This window comes from Hippopotamus amphibius, chromosome 6, assembly GCF_030028045.1.
Source record: "Hippopotamus amphibius kiboko isolate mHipAmp2 chromosome 6, mHipAmp2.hap2, whole genome shotgun sequence".
Taxonomy (NCBI): Eukaryota; Metazoa; Chordata; class Mammalia; order Artiodactyla; family Hippopotamidae; genus Hippopotamus; species Hippopotamus amphibius.
Genome location: NC_080191.1, coordinates 117339891 through 117361457, shown reverse-complemented (window position 1 = coordinate 117361457; position 21567 = coordinate 117339891). Strand labels below are relative to the sequence as shown.

The window sequence follows — 21567 nt, the reverse complement described above, 5'->3', positions numbered from 1 at the left end:
TGGGTGTGGAGCGGGCTGAGGCGGCTCCGCGGAGAGGGAGTGAGAGGGCAAGAATCGCTGTGCCTGACCCCGGGTCCTGTTGCTTTTGTCTGGCCAGCTGCTCTGGCTGATTACTCTGGGCGTTTCTCAGCTCCACAGGAGACTCCACAGCAGAAATGACTGCTTCCCGGGTTCAGCCCCGACTGCTCTGGGAGCTTCCTTCTGGTTTCTGCACCTGAAGTAGGTCTTGCCAGCGGAATGTTCTTAGGGGCGGGGAGCGAAAAAGAAAAACAAACAAAAAGACCTGGGAATGGGGACCCGAGGGAAAAACGTAAGACATTTGCTTAATTTGAACCGCAAATCGAAATAAGCTGAGTCTGAGGGTCTTCGAAGTGCCCTGGTGCGTGGGTAGCTTCCAGTTTGGCTGCGGTAGCCTCGCTGTGAGGAGGACAGGGACCTTCGGTGCCAGGTCTGCCCATTCTTAGCGGCTCAGCCCCAGCCACCTGCCATCAGTAAGTTGGTTCTGCTCAGGCCAGCGCTGCAGCCCCCCCATCACCCGACTGGTTCCTCCCCAGCCATCTCTGTGGCTCTACTTAGGTGTTGCCCCCCGCAGGGAAGTCTGCTGGGGTGCACAGGTATTTTCCCCATCCAGCTGTTGAAAGAGCCTGTGCATACCCCTACCTAGATTGTAAATTCAATTAAATCAGGAACCATGTCAGTATTCAGTTTTTTCCCAGTGTCTAGCACATGGTAGATCGTCAGTAAATATTGCCTAAAGCATTAATACGTCTTCCATTCCCATTGTTAATGCTGATCCTGACTGTAAGTTCCAAGAGTTTACGCTTTTCTGTATTTAACTTCAAAATTATTCGTTTGGGTCCTGATAGAAGAATGTGGTTCGCTTGCCACATATATAGGATCACAAGGTCAAACACAAATCACCTATGGTCCCTTCCTGGTCTCAAGCTGACCGGGGCAAGTGGACCATGAAACTCTGGGGAGCTACTCTATCTATATCCCATAATTAGCCTCTAAAGTCAATCATGTAAGTGAATTTTGGATTTTTTCTAAGGGTCTAAATACCTGTGTATGTTTTACAGTGTCTGCTATGGACTGAATTGTGTTCCCTCTCAAAATTCATATGTTGAAGCCCTAGCCCCTCAATGTGACTGTATTTGGAGATAGAATAGAGCCTTTGAGAGGTAATTAAGGTTAACTCAAGTGATGAGATTGGAGCCTAATCCTGTAGGATTAGTGTCTTTATAAGAAGAGACAGCAGAGAGCTTGTTCTCTGTCTTCACAACTAGAAGACACAGTGAGAAGACAGCCATGTGAAAACCAGGAAGAGAGCTCTCACCAGAAACTAACTATGCTGGCACCCACATGTGGGACTTCCAGTCTCCAAAACTGTGAGAAATTAAATTTTTGTTGTTTAAGCCATCCAGTCTGTGGCATTTTGTTATAGCAGCCCAAGCTGGCTAGTACAAGTTTTATTTGTTGATACAGCTTATAAAGTTTATGGATTGAGATATTATTACATTCATTTTTGAAACTGTATAAACCATTGTCCAGAGGCTGAAACTATTTCTCCAAAATCACACAGCAAACTGTTAGGTACACCTGGCTCAATTCAATTGTAGTTACATCTTTAACATGTGATGGGATTAAGGAGTGTGAAACAAACATAACAGGTAAAATAGTACTTGCCATCAGGTAGCTTATATCACTGCCTTAAGTGGGGAAAATAAACCCAGAAAAAATATGGTGAAGTCATAAGTTTAGATCTTATTTTGTAAGGGAATAATGTATTTTGAATGAGCCAATGATCTGAACAGCCCCTTCGTGAGATTTTGATCCAGATCTCTTGACTACTGTGTGCCATCTGTTTAAGCAATAGAAGTAAGGGAAAGAGCTTTTTCATAAAAGGATTTTAGTTCCCTTAAACATGTGTTTTCCTTTTAATTTTCGTTTAAAAGTTCCCTCATCACCCATTCTTACCAGGAACTCTTAAAAAAAAAAAAGAAAGAAAGAAAAACTCAAAAGATGTAAGAAAAAAAGAAGGAATAGAAGAAGAAAAATAAGGAAACAGCAATGAGAGAGGAAAGCATTGAGTGGAAGGGTAGACACAAAGTCATGTGTGAAACTGCAGTATGGTGTTTTTAGAAGGAGTTGAGTCCATGTTCTTAAGGGGTGGGAGTAGTCTCAGAGACCTCCTTTCACACAGTCTGTCTCCCCAACTGCCAAATATAAACATGCGCTTGGCTTCTTCTTCCTCACTTTTAGCAGAACTCAAACCAAAAACGGGATTCAATCCTGCTAATTAGTTCTGAGTGGACTAGGGACTCGCCAGAATTAGGCAACAACATTTAGGTCAAAATTTATGACCTATGGGCTAGAAATGGAGCCTCAGATATGGGTAGCTAATCTGTCTAGGATAAAAACATGTAGGCCTTTCACTTCATTCACCCCAAAGGAAAGAATTTAGGAAGACGAGGAAAGGAAAAATGAGCCTCCATGTCTCAAGACCTTTCCCAGGAAACTATTGAGGGCTTATAGTTAAAAATGATTAGAGAATGATCTGGTTTAGCATCACTGTAAGGACTATTTAGGACAAAAAAAAAACAGCCAACAACCAGTAATCAGTAAGAAGTAACTTATCACAGGCTTGACTGTGAAGTATAGAAATTAGTGGACCCTGGACTTCCCTGGTGGCGCAGTGGTTAAGAATCCGCCTGCCAATGCAGGGCACACGGGTTTGATCCCTGGTCCAGGAAGACCCCACATGCCGAGGAGCAACTAAGCCCATATGCCATAACTACTGAGCCCACGTGGTGCAACTACTGAAGTCCACGTGCCTAGAGCCCCTGCTTTGCAACAAGAGAAGTCACCACAATGAGAAGCCCTCATTTTCCACAACTAGAAAAAGCCTGTGCGTAGCAATGAAAATCCAATGCAGCCAAAAATAAAATAAATAAATAAAATAAGTTCAAAAAAAGAAAAGAAATTAGTGGGCCCTGGTAACTAAATTCAATTTCTGGATTGAGTATTGTTACTCTTTTATGGGAATTAATTCAACAACAATTTATTGAGTCCACTCTGTGGTAAGCACTACAATAGATACTAGAGATCTAAAAATCAGTTTTGAACTTAAAGGAGCTCCTTCCAATGTCAGAAAATGAGATTTAAACAGATACTTATTATTCATATAGTAAATACAGCAATAGATATGTACAGGGGGACATTAGGCCACAGTGGGAGGGGAGGTGTGTGGTCAAGCTCATCACACAAATAAGTAGGCAAAGAAGAGAAGAGCTTTCCACATAGAGGGGCCTGCATTAAAAAAAAAAAAAAGGTATTACACAATAATTACACAATAGTAGAATATTGCTAGAGCGGAAGATGACTACAAGTGTTAACAGGAGTGGTTTATGCAAGTTAAGGGCCTTAGACTATCCTATAGGCAATGGGAAGCCATCAAAGGGTTTTCTTAAAGCCTTTACACTGTCATTCTGTTGTTTTCTGGCCTCCACTGTTTCTGATGAGAAGCCAGCTGTAATTCTTATCATGGTTTTCCTGTATGTCATATGTATTTTCCTCTGGCTGCTTTTAAGATTTTGTTTCTTTAACTTTGTTTATCAGCAGTTACACTAAGTTTCTAGGCGTGGTTTTCTTTGTATTTATGCTGCTGGGGGTTCACTTATTTCCCTGGATTGCTGGTTGTTGTATCCTTTTACCAAATTTGGAAGGCTTTTGGCCAATATTTCTTCAAATATTTTTTTCTGCCCCATTCTCTCTCTTCTTCGTGACTACACTTACACTTATGCTAGACTTCTTACTCCTTAGTACAGGTCATTCCAGGCTCTGTTCATTTTTTTTCAAATCTTTTTTTTTTTTTCTATGCTTCAATTTGGGTAATTTCTATTGAGAGCCAGTAATTCCTGGAAAATCTGAATGTTAACATTTTCCCAAAAGCACAAACACCCTACAAATGACTTTGGGTTCTTTTGGGGTATGTTTGAAGGCATATTAGTCAAGAGAACAGAAATCACAACATATTACAGCAGACAACTTAGTATTGGGTGTTGATAGACTGGAAAAGCAAATAGGGAATACTAACATAGCCCAGATATGATAACTATAGAGAACAGCTACCACCCCTAGGAGTAGTGAAAAAGAGGAATCAGGTTGGAGCATCAGGTCTTGGGAGCTCAGAGGAATGACTTGCTGGCCTATAGCTTATACCCCTGGGAGGATGCTGTCCAGCTGGTCCTGCTACTACTGAGAGGGAGATGATGAGGCTAGGTGGGGGGTGGAGCAATGTCAAAAGAAGCTCAAGGCTGAGATCAATTGCAGCTTCTGGAGCAAAGGACTTGCTTATTGCTGAGTAACAATGACAGAAACTGCAAGCAAACAGAAAGGAGGAAGTCCTTTTTCCCCTCTGTCCTCCAGTCTCCCTCTAATGCCCTTTATTGGTGGAACCTAGTGAGACACCAGCTGGCATAGGAAAAATGTAGTTTGCAGGGTCTGAGCCATAGCATCACAGAGGAAAGTTATAGATGGGTGTATTTGAAGTTAAGATAGCTCAATAACAATAACAATAGCTTAATAACCAGTACTATATCAACATTTGTTTGTGCTAAATTAGTAAAAATTTCCCAAATTAGACCCAAATTAATGTTACCTTATGTGGCTTTACAGACTTTTAAGCTCCTTTGAAAAGAATATCAGGACACAAAGTTTTCAGTTTTCTGCTATACTGTGATTCCTGTTAGTGTCTTTTTCGGGGGTAAGAAGTACCTTTACTGCAACTCACGCGTATACTTGCTACAAAATCATAAACAAGGGCAGGTTTGGAAGAGATCTTCATAACTGAGGATGAGTAGACCCTCCCCCAACATTCAGTCTCCCACCATAAGGCATAGAATGGCATAGATTAAGTAGAGCTGGCAGGAATCCAGTCTTCTCCCTACCTCCATTTCCTATGCATTGCCTAATGTGGCCTTAGCAAGGGGAAGACCAGTTTCTTTCTCTAAGGTAGGGTAACCACCATTGTCATTGAAAAACCAGCTCCTTTCCTTTGTTCCCTCTTTCTTGCCTCAACTCAAGCTCATTTACCCAGCCCAATCACCTCCAGTTTTCTAATGGAAATAGATGACAAAAACAGAGCTTGGGATTCAGCATTTCACCTTATAGATTTTTAATTATTGAAGGATTTTTGTGGAACATTTATAGAACATTGGGCATGAACATTTTTCTAATTTTTGAACTTTAGGACCGCAGAATTTCCATCTGAAAGGAATCATTTCTTCGAGTCTTATGTTCTTTAGTGATAAAAGTTAACATTCTCTACCCTTTTATTATTTATAATAAATAATAATTTTTATAATACAAATTACCTTTTATTATTAACAGCAAAGATACCAGGTTCATGATATTCCACGTAATTTAAAATTTGATTTTAATATATTAGACTAGAATAAATTTTTCCACATCTGCATATATTAATTATATATTATATAGCACTCTGTCAGTTATACAACACAAAAAAAATTTATAGGTAATCATTAAAATGGCAGTGTACCTATTAATAACTGAACATTAACAAGGTAATAATCAGGTATTCATTTAATGGGAGAGTCTAGTATTTCCTGATAATCCTGCCTTCTTAAATTCCTCCAGTAAAATTTATAGCCAGCAAGGACAAAAACACTAATCATAATGATTACCCCTCCAAAGACATCATAGACACTAGGAAATATATGTAACACTAGAAGCTGCAACACCATAGCTACCACAATCTCCAGATGTTGTACTGTGCTGACCAAAGCTGGATGGAACTTGTCCAAGGCATAATAAACTCCTAAGAAGGCTGCAGTAGAACAAATGCATATAGCAAGGAGATAACTCCAGGTTTCTCCATCTAATGGGATGATGGGTTCTTGAAGAACAAACATAGTAGATACTCCCCAGACAGTCCCAGTCCAACCAAAGGTAAACAGTGCAGTCCACATGCTGATCTTCTCCTTAATGGATCTGTATACTATCATGGAGAGAGCAGTGGTCAGTCCAGCCATCACAGTCATAGTGTACCCAAAGGCTTCTTTCCAGGCATTTAACAAAGAATTATCTTCATCAACAATGTTGGGGATCATGACGAGACACACACCTAAGATGCTGCAAACAACTGTAGCCATGTCAACATAAGCCATTTTCTCATCTACAAGTAAAAAAGCCAAAATGGCACTGAAGACTGTGGTGGTGGCTCTCCACATAGTGGTCCCATTGCTGGGAGGAACGATTGAAAATGATGTATAAGCACAGGTGATAGAGATGACATTGCATACACCATAAAAGAAGAGTCGCAATCTGTATCCACTGGGTCCAAAGGGGGCTTCCTGGTAGTAACACACAACTAACACAGATAAGACCTGCAAAACAGAACGGATAAAAATCAGTTCTAGAGATGGAACTTTGGAACGATCAGAAACAAGCCTAGTGATAAGAGCTACACATCCGTGAGCCAAAGCAGATCCAAACAGCACTATCCACATTTTTCTGGATTGAAAAATATTTTTTTCTGCAAAGCTTTGGAATTGTCCAATCTCACTGATCATTGGGTCTTCTACTGGTGGAGGTCGGGTATCCATGGTTCCAAAGAAGGTTCTTCCTTTTCTTTTCATTTCACTCAACAGGCCTTCCTTTGGATTTTCTTCCATAAAATTTCCATAGTCTTCATTGATTTCTTCATATCCATCATCCCCAGGCTGAGGATAATGAGAAGTATATTTCACCATCACTGTGTTTGGGTGTATTTTCACCCGTTTTTTAACTGGGTATTTTTTGGAGGGAGAAGTATCCATTTCTTCAGGCAATCAATTCTAGTTAAGAAGGGCAAAAAAAGATATATGTTCATATTCATCAGTTGAAATGTAGCTTAAATTTCTATTATAATCATATGTACCGATTCAATAGTAGACAGTAGAGATTATAACAGGAGTTATTTTTTAAAAAAACAGAAAGAGATGATATGACAATATGCCTTATCAGATCTATGAGGCCCAATGAAATTGTCTACCCTTTTTTCACTCTCAAGTCTGCCCCTATTTCTCATTCTGATTATTCTTTGTCTCATTAAGCTCTATTTTCTTTACATCACAAACAACTGATATTTTTCCATTTTTTCATTCCTCCGTCTTTACCCACCCAATAAGATAAACACAGAAAAATAAACAACGTAGATCATACCTTTACTTCTCATTTTGTCTATTTGTCTATATTATAAATTATAAATGATGAAGTCCAAATTCTTTTGTATAATCACTTCTGTATGATATCGAAACCAGTCTTATATTACAAATTATAGTGATTTTTTAAACATTTATTCTGGCTTCCCATACATCTTCAGATATGGGAGGCACTGAAATTAGAAAATAACTAAAATGAATTTCTTGACATTCGTGCATTGTTGCTAAATACAGCTTTTCTGATGAGCAACTGGGCAATGTGTTTAAGATTTTAACTGAAACTACCCTTTAATTCAGCAATATCACATCTAAGATTTTACCCTAAAGAGAGATCACAAGATGCTTTTTACCTTATGTTTTTTTTAAGAGGGAAAAACTAAAGAGTATACATTTATCTCTGATTATATAATATAAAAAGTATAACAAAGGAATTATGGAAAGATACAAAGGAAGCTAATAATCATTGGGGTGGGACAGGAAACAAGAATGGAAGAAAACATTTTTACTGTATATTTTTAATATATTTTTGAATCATGATAATTGTTTAAAATTACAAACTAAAAAAAAAAAAGTTCATCTGTTATTGACAAAAAGAGGGCATACAAAAAAGGTGGGGAAACTGTATGAATAGGAGAGTTCATTGTAGCTTACGAGAATGACCCTCCACACTATGCCATGTGTCCATTAAAAATGACAATGCAGATCTTTACTGACATAAAAAGATGTCCATGACATGTAAAGGATTTGCCATAGTTCTGGATATAGTAAACTCTCAATTAATATTAATAAATTCAGCTTCCTTTCACCTATAATTAACTCTTTTGAAACACTGGGTATCTTCTACAGTGTAATTCTTTGTTTGAGACCTGTATTTGTTCATTCAGTTCTCTTTAGTTCTTTCCCCTCTCCCCAAGAACAATTTCCTATCTCCTTCCCAATGATTTCTCCCCTCTCCCCTAAAAACATAAAAATTTTTAAAAAGGAAACCTTTTAATTTTTTGTCTTCGTGACATATTCCCTGTTCCTTGCCCAAAACACCAGTTCCAGGATCTTAAACCATGGTCCAGAAATCAAATCCTATTTTGTTCTTTAACACCATCTGGGTAAACCAACTGTTCCTATTTACTCCTTTCTCTTCTAAATGACACCACCTTCAGTTGGAAGAGTCATTTTAAAAAACACCACCTGTGCCTCCAGGTCCTTCAGTTCCTAGCCTGGACCTCCCATTTGCATAGTCCTTCATGCATATTGCTATCAAGCTAACCTGGCTGTTCTCTTTTTTCAACTTTTATCAGGATATTTCCACTTCAAACCATGACGTTAGTTTCATTAATCATAAACTGAACTAACAGTCTTGGCCTCCCAAATAGATTTTCCTTCCCTAAATTCCTCATTTATGTTTGAAATATTACCATCTTTCTAGTTCCCCAAGCTAGAAACCAAGGAATACTCAGTTATCCTTTCTGCCATCTCATTCCATTTGGTCATCAATCTTATTGTTTTTGTCTTTGAAATATTTCTCAGATTTTTCCTTTCACCTCCAACTCCATTTTACCTTTGTGATTCTGGATCAGGTTTTTGTGAATTCCCATCTAGAATACTGCAACAGCAACCTAACTAGTTCCCTTGAATCCCAGTCCTCCTCCCCTAGAATCCAACTGTATTATACCACTGTCACATTAATACCTTTAAAAGATTCAAAACAAAACAAAAAACTTTCCTCAAGCTTTCCCCACTCAAGAACCTACAAGATTTCCTACCAGCTGCCTCACTGAATCTCAACTCCTCTGCCTAGTCTTGCCCCTATCAATACTTAGCTCCTTAACACACATACTCTGCTCTGATCAGTCCACTGTCCTCCCTGTCCTGACTCCCCACATGTACATGTTTCTCTAAGCCTTAATTCTCACTAGCTTACCCTCTGCTCCCACTGTCTAAATACTGCTCATCTTTTAAGAAGGCCCAGTCCAAATCCTGCCTTTTAGAAACAAGCCTTCCCTGAGCACTCTAGCCACTTATTTTTTTCTTCCTTAACATCTGCAGTAGTTCTAATTTTTGTAATCTCATCATTTTGTTATTTACTTGTTTCAACTCAGTGGCATTTTGTTTCCAGTCATTGTACCGAAATTTGCTGTTAAATCCCCTTTCCCTGCTAGTCAGCAAGTATCTTAATGACATCTCAGTTAGATCCCATAATTTACCACCTGATTAAAATTGTGTCTTATAGAAACGATATAGAGAGGTCCTGAGACTAACTGAAGAGAGAGAAATTCCTGGTCAGCCGCCAGGTGCTCCAGTGCTCTGCTGTTCCAATTCCAGCCACCCATATGACTTCAAGTATATAAGAGACCCTGAGTCAGAACTGACCTACCAAGGCACTTCCAAATTCCTGATCTATAGAAACCATGACAGATAATAAAATGATTGCTGTCATTTTAAGCCACTAAAGCTTTGGAGTGATTTGTTACCTGCAATAGGTAACTGGAACACCCTATTTCCCTCAGTATTTTAAGAAATGGGGAGGAGGGGTGGTCTTAGTGATAGTTAATGTAAAAGACATCTTATATTTGGACCAAACTGATTAGCTTTTGAAAGTAAGATATTATGACTCCCATTGTGAGATCCTGGATCTAATTCTGAGGTAAAACGAAAGTTTTTTGTTTTGTTTTGTTTTGTTTTATTGAAGTATAATTGATTTACAATCTTGTGTTAGTTTCTGGTGTACAGCAAAATGATTCCATTATATGTGTGTGTATACATACACACACACACAATTCAGTCACTTAGAGAGAGAGAGAGAGAGATGTGTGTGTGTGTGTGTATACCTATATATATATATGAAGAGGAAAGTTTTATTCAACATCCTGTTAGGCATAAATTAGTGTATTTAATCCTAGTCCAACTGCGTACTTTTAACTGTTATTTGAACTGTGTCGTCTTTGTTCATTTCTGTCAGTGGATTAGTCTATAACAGATATATTCCAGGTATTTCTCAACACCATTAATATTATATTGTATCCCACAGATGCAAAAGGCATTTTTTATTAAAGGGATACATAAAGATCTTGCCATGGCATGTGGGATCTTCCCTGACCAGGGATCGAACCCTTGACCCCTGCACTGGGAGCACAGAGTCTTAACCACTGGACTGCCAGGGAAGTCCCAAGATCTTTTTCATTCTCTCTAGTTTTCATTTAATTTCAGGCTTTGTGAATATAATTCTTGATGAGAATCTGGAATCCTAAGTAGTACTTACATTTTTGCACATTTAAGTCTTTCAACCTGTGAACATTTCGATAAATACTAACTGGGGTACCATGTGCGTAGCACTATTCTAGGCTCTATAAATATGAAGATAAATAAACCAGGCATGGCCCCAAGCACTCAGAGCTTACAGACTAGTGGAAGAGACAATACGTAACTCAAATTTAATATTTTAATAAGTTAGTAATGCCAAAATAACTACATGAAATACAGGAAACTGTTGCAGCACATACAAAGGGCATCTAACCCAAATATGGAGGATCTTTGCAGGTTTCCAGGTGGAGAGGATGCCTGAATTGGGACTTTAAGTGTATATAACATATAGACAAGTAAAGAGAAGAAGGAGAAAAACAAAACCTTTTTTCTAAAGATAAAAAAGAGACAGAAATGTTGGTTTGAGTTGTAGCTCTGCCACCGACTAGAGCAATAATTATGTCTATTTTAAGAGAAAGAGTTTTAGATGATAATTGTTGGGATCCTTTAACTCAACTCTGTACAAAATCAGTTTGTCTGTTTAATGATTTCATACTTCTAGTGCTTTGATATCCTTCCCATGTGAGACCACCATGCAATTCAGTGATCACAACTTCCTACTACCTGCTCAGAGTTGTTCTGACTAATGTGCCAACTCAACTTCTCCTCCTTCCTTACAGAGACTAATTTCATGGCTCTAGTTCCTCTGATAAGGATTTATTAGGGGTGGTGCCCTCCCCGGCAGAGGTGTCCATTTCAGCTGTGTAGAGCAACTCAGCTCAGTAGAAGGAATGTGAAACAATAGGACCAGAAGACTAGCCTACCCAGCTACAGATGTATCAACATGAAATGCTAGACACAAATGGATTAAAAGGAGGCACAGTTTGATGTCTGCTTGAACAATGGGCACAATTCAGGATTGCAAGCCTGAAGCATATTTGTATCCAAAAGAGGTACTGTTTCCTAAACTACATCCTACAACATAAGGCCCAAGATCACTTCTCTCCCAAGGTTGAGAAAATTAACACTGACCATTGCTATTGTCTTGGTGGGAATCCTTAGACAATCCCCTTATGGTGCCTAAGGCAAATGTCACTTGGTAATAAGAGCTTCTTTCTTTAGTTACCATACTGATCCCTAAAATGGTAAAAACTCTTTGATATAAAGCTGGCTAGTGCAACTTGATTATAATGTAGTGGTTTAAATGTAGGCATTGATGTGATATTTGACACTCATGAATCAGACTGGCTTTGAACTAAATATTTATCGCAAACCCATAGGTCACTACTTTATACCTGAGCGGCCTAGTCCTGAGATACCTTATTAAGTAACCCAGTGTGCTTGGACAGTCTTGCCCCTGAATGAAAATAAAAAGACCACACCTAACTGGTCACTCAAAAGGGAGAACTCATAACCATATTTCCAGGATATTGTGAGACACCAGGACATGCATAGGATCTGTGCTGTGAAACATACCTCCTGAGACCTACTGAGAGAAGCCATTCATCCTTCCAAACTGATGAAAATGGGCCCATATTCTGAGGCCCCAGAGGCTGTGAGCGTGAGTCTACCCATTGTTATGCTGAACCCTGCCTAGCATAACCTTTCATACCTCTCTTTGAATAGGGATTCTCTCTCTTCCCCACTGCAACTCATGAGGATCAGAACTAGAGGCAGGATTTAAGTCTGCTTGTACTTTATTAATACTCTTTGAGTCTGTATCTTTGTGTAAAGGCTCACTGCTTTGGAGGGAAAAGAACCTCCTTCCAAGCTCCAACCTCTGGAACTAGAAAATTAGTTCTTAAATAAATTAATAAAGTAGAATTTGAAAGACAAGAATAATGATAATAAGTGAGAAATAACAGAGTAGAAGGTAAAGAACATGCCCTTTCTTAAATCAGTCACACTTAGGAAGTGAGGGATTTATCATGAAGAAGTAAATGTTTGTCCTTCTTAGAAGGTGTGATAATATTCACATTGCGTGTAAGTGGCAAATGATCAAAATAAGTCTATAATCAAATCGTAAGGCTGAACAGTTTTATTAAGATGTAAAAGAGGGGCTGCAAGAGAAGTTAATTGTTTAAGATTTCAGATACTCAGGTTATAAAGGAACCACCATAAGCAAATTCAACCAAAGGGGAAAAAAGAGGAGACATACAATCAAGTAGTCTCCTATGGTAAACCAACTGAATCTCTATAAAAATTCACCTCTGTAACAATACCTATCAGAAAGAAACTAAGACAAGATCTTATTGGTTTGGGTTTTTTTTTTTTTTTTTTTGGCCACACCTCGTGGCATGTGGGATCTCAGTTCCCCATCAAGGATTGAACCCATCCCCCTGCAGCAGAAGCGCAGAGTCTTAACCACTGGAAGGCCAGGAAGAAGTCAATAATAACAATACTACCAATAGCCAGATGTAGTGATGTTTACGTTTGTACAGGCAGTGTGCTAAGCACTAAACGTGTCAACTCAGCTTTGAGAGGAAGTGAAATCTTAGGAGGCTTTAGAGTGTGAGAGCATTGAGGAGGGTGGAAAACTAAAAATTTGGAGAAAGCTAATGGCCTACCTCACTTAGAACTGAAAGAACTTAAAAGGAAGTAAAGGAAACTAATTTGGTATATATTATTGAACACACTTTATGTGAAGGACACCAGGTATACCGCGTGGAGTAGGTCAGTAGGTTCTATTGTTGAAGAGAATTTGCCCCAAAGTTTTGTCTAGAACTTGATCACACAGTACCCCAAATTAGTCTCTCCTCCCTCACTTCTCTCACTCTTTCCTCTCCCAATCCCCTCCCACTTTCACCATCTTACTTTCTCCACTTTACTCCTGTCCCCCACAGACATGGCCCTGTCTGACATCCTAGCCCATAAATAACCACTGCTTATTCATGCAAATGGTTTCAGGAAAAATGATATTTATTTTGTTGCCTTAAAAGACAAAGCATTATCACTGTCAGAGTCACATTCCATTTTCATAACAGAATAAACTATTTTCATTTTCCTGAAATCATAAGTTCTCCGACAGGAAATAGGAATGATGATGACAAAATATCTATGCAGAAAGTAGGAGAAAAGCCTCAATCACCTGTCACTAGAACTTCACCCTTAAAACTAGCCTACTGCCATCCAAACCAAAATGTACACATTTCACTCCTCTGGGCCTTTTCCCTGTGCCATCTGGTACTTAGACCCTGCTTCCTTTTGTCATTCTATTCTCTTTGTGTATGACACTGTTAAGTTTTAAAAAGCAGCGGTGCCTCAGTATGTGTTTGTGGAAAGAGAGACAACCTAAGTGCCCCAAAAGGTGAACTGATAAAGAAAATATGGTATATCCATACAACTGAACTGATAAAGAAAATATGGTATATCCGTACAATTGAATATTATTGAGCCATAAAAAGGAACGAAGTTCCAATACATCAACATGGATGAGCCTTGAAGACATTATGCTAACTGAAATAAGCCAGACACGAAAGGACAAATACTGTGTGATTCCATTCATATGTGGTATTTAGAATAGGCAAATTCATAAAAAGAGAAAATAGATTAGAGATGGGGGGCTGGGGAAGGGGGAATGGAGAGTTATGGCTACAAAGTTTCTGTTTGGGGTAATGGAAACATTTTGGAAATAGATAGTGGTGATGGTACAATATTGTGAATGTAATTAATGCCATTGAATTGAACATTTTAAAAATGTATTAAAATGTTTAGTTTTGTGTTGTTTATATTTTACCACAATTTTTTTAAAATAGGGGGAAAAAAGAAAAGAAAGGGGGGAAAATGTAGTGATTCCTCCAGTGTGGGTTAGGGGAGAAAGGAAGGCAATGCTAGGCATTGGTATTTTTAAAAAACTCCCCAGTAATCCTAATGTATAATTTTCTTGTGCAAGAACCACTCAACTAGATTATCTAAGGACCCTTCTGGTTTTAAGATTTAATGAATCTATGGCTGCTGCATGATTAAGGAAGGCAGAGAGTGGCACAGGGATGGAAATTAAAAAAAAAAAAAAAAAAGTGAGTACTGAAGCCAGACTGTCTGGATTTGAATCTTAGCTACAGAACTTATTGAATAAGTGACCATGGGCAACTTACTGAACCTCTTTGTCTGTGTCCTCTTATGTAAAATATTGATGCTAATACAGTTCTACTCATAGGGTAGAATAAAAATATTAAAACAGTTAATACATATAAAACACTTACTATCTGGCACCTAGCAAGTGTTTAATAAATTTTAGTTCTTTTTTCACATGATTCTATGTGCCTGGAATGACCTGGTCCTCCCCCTTTCTGCCCTTGTCTACCTGTAGAGCTCACATTTGGGCTTCAGTGGTTTGCTAAAGTGTTATTTCCTCCTTTGCAAAGTCTTCCCTGTTCTCTCCACTCTTTGTGCCCCATTGCTGCTGCTTTCATTTGTTTATATCCTGTATTTCTCACCAGACTATACACTTCTTGATAGCAAACTTTCTCACCATTATATCCTCAGCCCCTAACACAGTTTCTGGCACATACTGGCACTCAATAAATGTTTGTTGGATGGAATGGAATGGATTTGAAAACCAAGAAGAGGGAGACATGGAAAAGAATGGAGAACGATGTTGACTACTGACATCTCTGAAGGCTCTTTTAAGCCCACATATCCACTTCTGCTCTCTTAGCATCACTATTCAGTCAATGGTAGGTAACCAAAAACCTGTGGTTCGAACCGTGATCATTCAAACTACAGAATTGTCCAGAAAAACTCTCCCTATCCTCTGCCTTTACCCTCTTTATTACTCAGAGTTCTCCAGAGAAACAAAGTTAATAGGATATGTACACATACACTTATATAAAGAGAATAATTTTAATGAATTGGCTCATGCAATTATGCATGCTGGCAAGTCTAGAACCTTCAGTGCATCCCAGCAGGCTGTAGACCCAGGGAACAGTTGCAGTTCAAGTCCAAAGGCAGTCTGCTGGCAAAATTCCCTTCTGCTGGGGGATGTCAGGTTTTTTCGTTAAGGCCTTCAACTGATTGGATGAGGCCCCCCCATTATGGAGAGCAATGTGCTTTACTCAAATCCACTGATTTAAATGTAAATCTCATCCAAAAATACCCTCACAGAAACATCAGCATAATCTTTGACCAGCCAACTTGACACATAAAATTAACTATCGCAGCCTCATCCGATGCTTGTCTTCTACATGCACAAAAGTTCTGGCTATTCCAAACTGCAGGAAATTCTCTGAATATGTCATGCTCTTTCATGGCTCTGGGTTTTTACATATGTTGTTCTTTCTTTATGGAATACTCTTTTCCTGCTTTTTCACCTGGTAAATTCCTGCTTACTTTTTAAGACCCAGATTAAATATTAACATTTCTGGAAAACTTCCCTAGGCCCACTTGCCACCCACGTTTGAGTTAGATGCCCACCTCAGTGCTTCAACCATAGAATTTATTGAATGCATTGAATTATAACTGTGTTTTTGTCTTTCTCTTCTACTAGACCTGTAAATGTTTTAACCCCACAGGTATTAAAATTAGATATTACTAATTTTTATATTTGCAGCATCTACCTCAGTGCTTGGCATGAGATGGATGTTTAATAAATGTTTGTTGAATGAATGAATGGATTATTTTTTAATGAAGCAAATTTTGTTAAGAACTAAATGTAAGTAATATAAATAAATGGATTTAAATGGCTGGTAACTCAAATAGGGAGCCTTATCTATTAAAGTACTTTAAAGTCATTAATAACATTTCAAGAATAACAAAACATTAGGGTGAGCAGTTTGGCTGTTAAGAGAATGTGTGTATTTAGCTTCTCTGCCTCTGGCTGCTAGGTCTCCCATATTTTCTTTAATATTAAATTCCTCAGGCATAACAGGAGCTGTTCCTTAAATAATGTGTATCTACTTTTCTTAATTAAACCATTAGCAACCAGTTAGGAAGGGTGTAGACATACATGTCTTTCAGCATCACCAGGGTGAACTTCAGTTGCTATTTCCCTGCTTCCCAGAGCATGTCTCACAGTTCGGCCCAGTCAAGTAAGTCCCACCAACAAGACCACAGCAGTTCTTCATCAGGGTCCCTGGGCTTGCTCAGGACAAACTTGACTCAGAAGCTATTTATCACCATCGGATCTTTAGGAAAAAAACACATTTTGTTTATTCCTATTACCAAAGCAATATATGTTTATTGTAGAAAATTGAGAAATGTGAGAAAGCAAAGGAAATGAAAACAACTCATAATCCTACCACAGAGATAACTACTGATCCTTCCAGGTCTTTTTTATATGTGAACATTTTTTCCCCCCAAAATGGTATCAAACACTACATCCTGTTTTATAACTTCCCCTTTACTTATCAATACATTGTAAATGTTTTTCCGTTTCATTAAATATTCTACAACATCATTTTTAATGGCTTGTTAATATGGATCCAATATTGTGTTCTGAACACAACAGGTCAATCATTAACTTCAGCTTTCTGAGAGCTGAAAAGCAAATGGGATGACCAACTGCCACGGATACTTTATGCAGGGATAGATTTATAACCATCACAGGATAAGTCACATAAGTGAAAAGGCACAGAGAACAATGTTGAAGTTTTCCCATTGAATGTAAAAGAGGAAACAGTTTTTGATGGCCAGGGGAAGATTGTGAAAGAATAAACAGGAGGTAAGTCAAGAGGATTCATGTTTCCTTCTTTGTTCTCTGTTCAGATATCATCAATGGAGAGAAATTGGCAGAGACTAGTAGTGAAATAAAGTGTGTCTTCATTCATTTTTGTGTTTATTTAGGATCAATACATCGTTTGGTTTTGAAAGGATTAGAGGCAACCATTCAATTAGAGTTAAAAGAAAAATGAAACCATAGGAAATATCAAGCGCAGATGCTTCCATTCACCTGGGAAGTACTCTTTTGGGTTGTTTGGTCCAGAATATGGCTCTAGATTCTCTAATTATAAGCATGGCTATGTTTATTTAGCCTCTGTTCTGTGGCAGGCATATACTAAGAACTTTATTTTATCATTTAAAGGTCAAAACAACTCTATGAAGTAGGTATTGTAATCTCCATTTCATATATGAGGAAATAGGTTCTGAGAGGTTGAGTAACTTTCCAGTTAGTGGGTGACGTAACTAGTTAATGGTAGAGACAAGATTCAGATCCAGATCTGCTTTCCCAAGCCCTTTCTTCTATATTACTCTACAAAGTAACCATCCATGGTAGGCAGAATAATGCTCCTCACCCCCCACCAAGATGTCCACAACCTACTTCCCAGAACATTACCTTATATGACAAAGAGGAATTGAGTTTGCAGATGGAGTTAAGGCTGTTAATCAACTGACCTTAAAATAGGGAGACCATCTTGGATTATCTGGTTGGGCCCATTGTAATGACAAGGCTCCTTAAAAGTGGAAGACAGAGACAGAGAAGATGTGACAACAGAAGCAAAGTCAGAGTGACGCAATGTGAGGACTCAGCCTACTGTTGCTGGCGTTGAAGATAGAAGGGAATCATGAGCCAAGGGATGTGGGCCGCCTCTAGAAGCTGGAAAAGGCAAAGCAATGGACCCTTCCCTAGAATGTCCAGAAAGGAATATACCCTGCCAACAACTTGGTTTTAGCCCAGTGATACCTGAACTGGACCTCTGATTTATACAACTGCAAGATAATAAATTCATCTTGTTTTAAGTCACAAAGTTTGTGGTAATTTTTTATAGCAGCAAACAGTAAACTCATACACCATCATTCTATGAATGTCTAAAGATGAGGTTTGTATTCTTAGATAGAAGACCCGCACACTTAATACAGGTGTGTAAAAGAACTGCCAGCATGTAAATCCATGATTTTCCCTAGAAGAGAATTTTTGGTCTCCTTAAGATCTAGAAGAGTGTTAGGTGAGACTACAAAGCTCTGGGTCAAGTGACATGGACAAGATTATTTTAGCCTGCAATAGAAAATATTTGCTGCCTTGCTTACCCTTGTGATACTGTTTGAGACATCTGCTTTTAAGAGCCATGTCCTATTGAATCATCTAGAAAAAAAGTGAATTATAAAACACCTCTCAAGAGCTGAGTAAACTGCCCTCTTGGATGCAGTTATTAAATACTGAATCAGAACTTTGGTTGAATGCCACCAGATAGGACTTTGGATTAATAACCAATGCTGGACAACAGGTCTAACCTCTTCTCGAGGCAGCAGATCTGAACTTGAATTCTACCTCTGTCACTTTCTACCTGTGCATATATCGTGTAACCTTTCTAAACATCAGTTTCTTCGTCTGTAAGATGGGCTGATATTACCAGCTTGGAAAGGTTATTGATAAGGATGTAATGAAAAGGTAGATCAAAAACATCTAGAACAATACCTGGCACATAGCAGGTGCTCAATAACTACTAGCTTGCTTCCTTCATGTTGGTTAAATACTGTGAAGATTTTGTTATTAGTATAGAAGAAATGCTTATTTTCCTCTCTGATCTGTTTCTATGGTAAGAAGGCTTACATATAGTTTATAATTGCTAAATTTGGAAATTATTAAAAAGGACAAAACCATGCATTCTAGGAAATGTGCCTGGAGGCCCAGATTGAAATCTGCTCCCACAGCCCTTCCAGTGATTTTAGAGACTTCTGGTTCCTTGTATTATATCTCTTCCTGATTGAAAGAGCTATAGTGATTTTTGTTATCTGTAACTAAGCCTTGCCAGATACACAGTTGCACTGTGTATTACACCATGTCATACGTAAAACTGAATCCCACCAGTCAAGGGACCTCCCCTGCTTATTCTGCTTTTAACAATATTATTTTAATGCAGATGCCAATAAAGCATTAATATTTTGAAATTTACGGAACAGTATTCATTCACACATAATGCCAGTTTAATGAACCAAAGACTGAAGTTAATGCTGGTGATCCCTTCCAATAGTCTTAAACTGCTATTAATTCTTGATGAGACAGGGTGGTGAACAAGAGTAATTCATAGTAGACAATTTGCCTACATATTCTTCCTCATGTAGTTATTGTTTCGAAAAAACAGCCATTTATCAAGAAAGCTAGAATAGATTTTTTTAAGCTCTTTATTGGAATACAATTGCTTTACACTCTTCTACCAGCTTTTGAGGTACACAAAAGTGAATGAGCTCTATTTATACACATATCCCAATATCCCTTCCCTCCCGCTACTCCCTCTCCTGGCCCTCTAGAGCATCACCGTTCATCGAGTTGATCTCCTTTTGTTATACAGGAACTTCCCAGTAGCTATCTATTTTACAGTTGGTAGTGTATATATGTCTATGCTACTCTCACACTTTATCCCAGCTTCCCCTTTGCCCCCCCCCCAAACCCGTGTCCTCCAGTCCATTCTCTGCATCTGCATCCTTATTCTTGCCCTGTCACTAGGTTCATCAGTACCACTTTTTAAGAGTCTGTATACATGAGTTAGCAGACGGTATTTGTTTTTCACTTTCTGGCTTACTTCACTCTGTATGACAGTCTCTAGGTCTATCCACCTCATTACATATAGCTCAATTTCATTCCTTCTTATGTCTGAGTAATATTCCATTGTATATATGTGCCACATCTTCTTTATCCATTCATCTGTTGATGGGCATTTAGCTTGCCTCCATGTCCTGGCTATTGTAAATACTGCTGCAATGAACATTATGGTACATGTTTCTTTTTGGATTATGGTTTTCTCTGGATATATGCCCAGTAGTGAGATTACTGAATCATATGGTAGTTTAGAATAGATTTTTGAAAGAATCAACCAGGATTGGTTGGTGGTTGGGAGTAATAATAAGATTTTCATAAGGATGGGTAGACAGCACTTTGAGCTCATACTGAAGAAATACATGTCAATTGTGGTACCTAAGAACTTAGGACTGGTAATTAGGAGAGAATCCAAAAAATTCCTTCAAGCTGTCTTCTGCCAGAAACCTTTTAAATTTTATGTGGTTACTTAGATAGTTCTCTGGAAATGCAACTACTAAGGCAAGTTTGTTATAACTTCTTTACACATTCTTTCCAGTCTGCCAACCACTTCTACTCAAATCTTCATCAAGGTCCAGCTAGCAAATTCCAAGCCAAGGGACAAGTATTAAAAGTCACTCAGGCTTCGCCCAACTGCCTGCAACTGCCAGTGCTGGATACCTCACACCAAACTACAAACAAGATAGGAACACAAACCCACCCATCAGCACACAGACTACTTAAAGCCATCTTAAGCTCACAGATACCCTAAAACACACCACCTGACACGGCCCTGCTCATCAGAGGGAAAAGACTCAGATCCACACACCAGAAAGCAGGCACAAGACCCTCCCACCAGGAAGCCTACTCAAGACACTGGACCAACCCCACCACACTGAGCAAAGAACAGAAACAAGAGGAATTACTACTATGCAGCATAGGGAAAGGAGATAGCAAATACTATAAACTAGACAAAATAAGAAAACAAAGAAACACCTTGCAGGCAAAGGAGCAAGATAAAAACCCACAAGACCAAATAAATGAAGAGGAAATGGGCAAATTGCCTAAAAAAGAATTCAGACTAATGATAGTAAAGATGATCCAAACTCTTGAAAACAAAATAAAGAAAATACAAGAAACATTTAATAAAGACCTAGAAGAACTAAAGAGCAAACAAACAGTAATGAACAACGTAATAACTGAGATTAAAAATACTCTAGATGGTATAAATAGCAGAATAACTGAGGCAGAAGAACAAGTAAGTGAGTTGGAAGGTAGAATGGTTGAAATAACTGCCACAGAGCAGGAAAAAGAAAAAAGATTATAAAGAATAGAAGACAGTCTCAGAGACCTTGGTGACACCATTAAGCACACCAACATTCGAATCATAGGTGTCCCAGAAGAAGAAGAAAAAAAGAAAGGGTCTGAAAAAATATTTGAAGAGGTTATAGTGGAAAACTTCCCCAACATGGGAAAGGAAATAGTTAATCAAGTCCAAGAAGCAAAGAGTCCCATACAGAATAAACCCAAGGAGAAACACACCAAGGCGCATATTAATCAAACTAATGAAAATTAAACACAGAGAAAAAATATTAAAAGCAGCAAGAGAAAAGCAACAAACAACATATAAGGGAAAACCCATAAGGATAACAGCTGATA

At 38.4% G+C, this 21567-nt stretch overlaps 1 protein-coding gene across 1 annotated transcript in view; it reads right to left on the bottom strand.

Annotated features, from left to right (window-relative positions):
* Positions 1-5404: 5404 nt before the first annotated feature.
* The window catches only part of SLC35G2 (solute carrier family 35 member G2), a 38241-nt gene continuing 22078 nt past the window's right edge, over positions 5405-21567 (bottom strand). The window contains exon 2 of the mRNA XM_057740350.1: positions 5405-6857. Within this exon, the coding sequence (XP_057596333.1) occupies positions 5601-6839 (1239 nt within the window). The 5' untranslated portion in view covers positions 6840-6857 and the 3' untranslated portion in view covers positions 5405-5600. The remainder of the gene's footprint in view (positions 6858-21567) is intronic.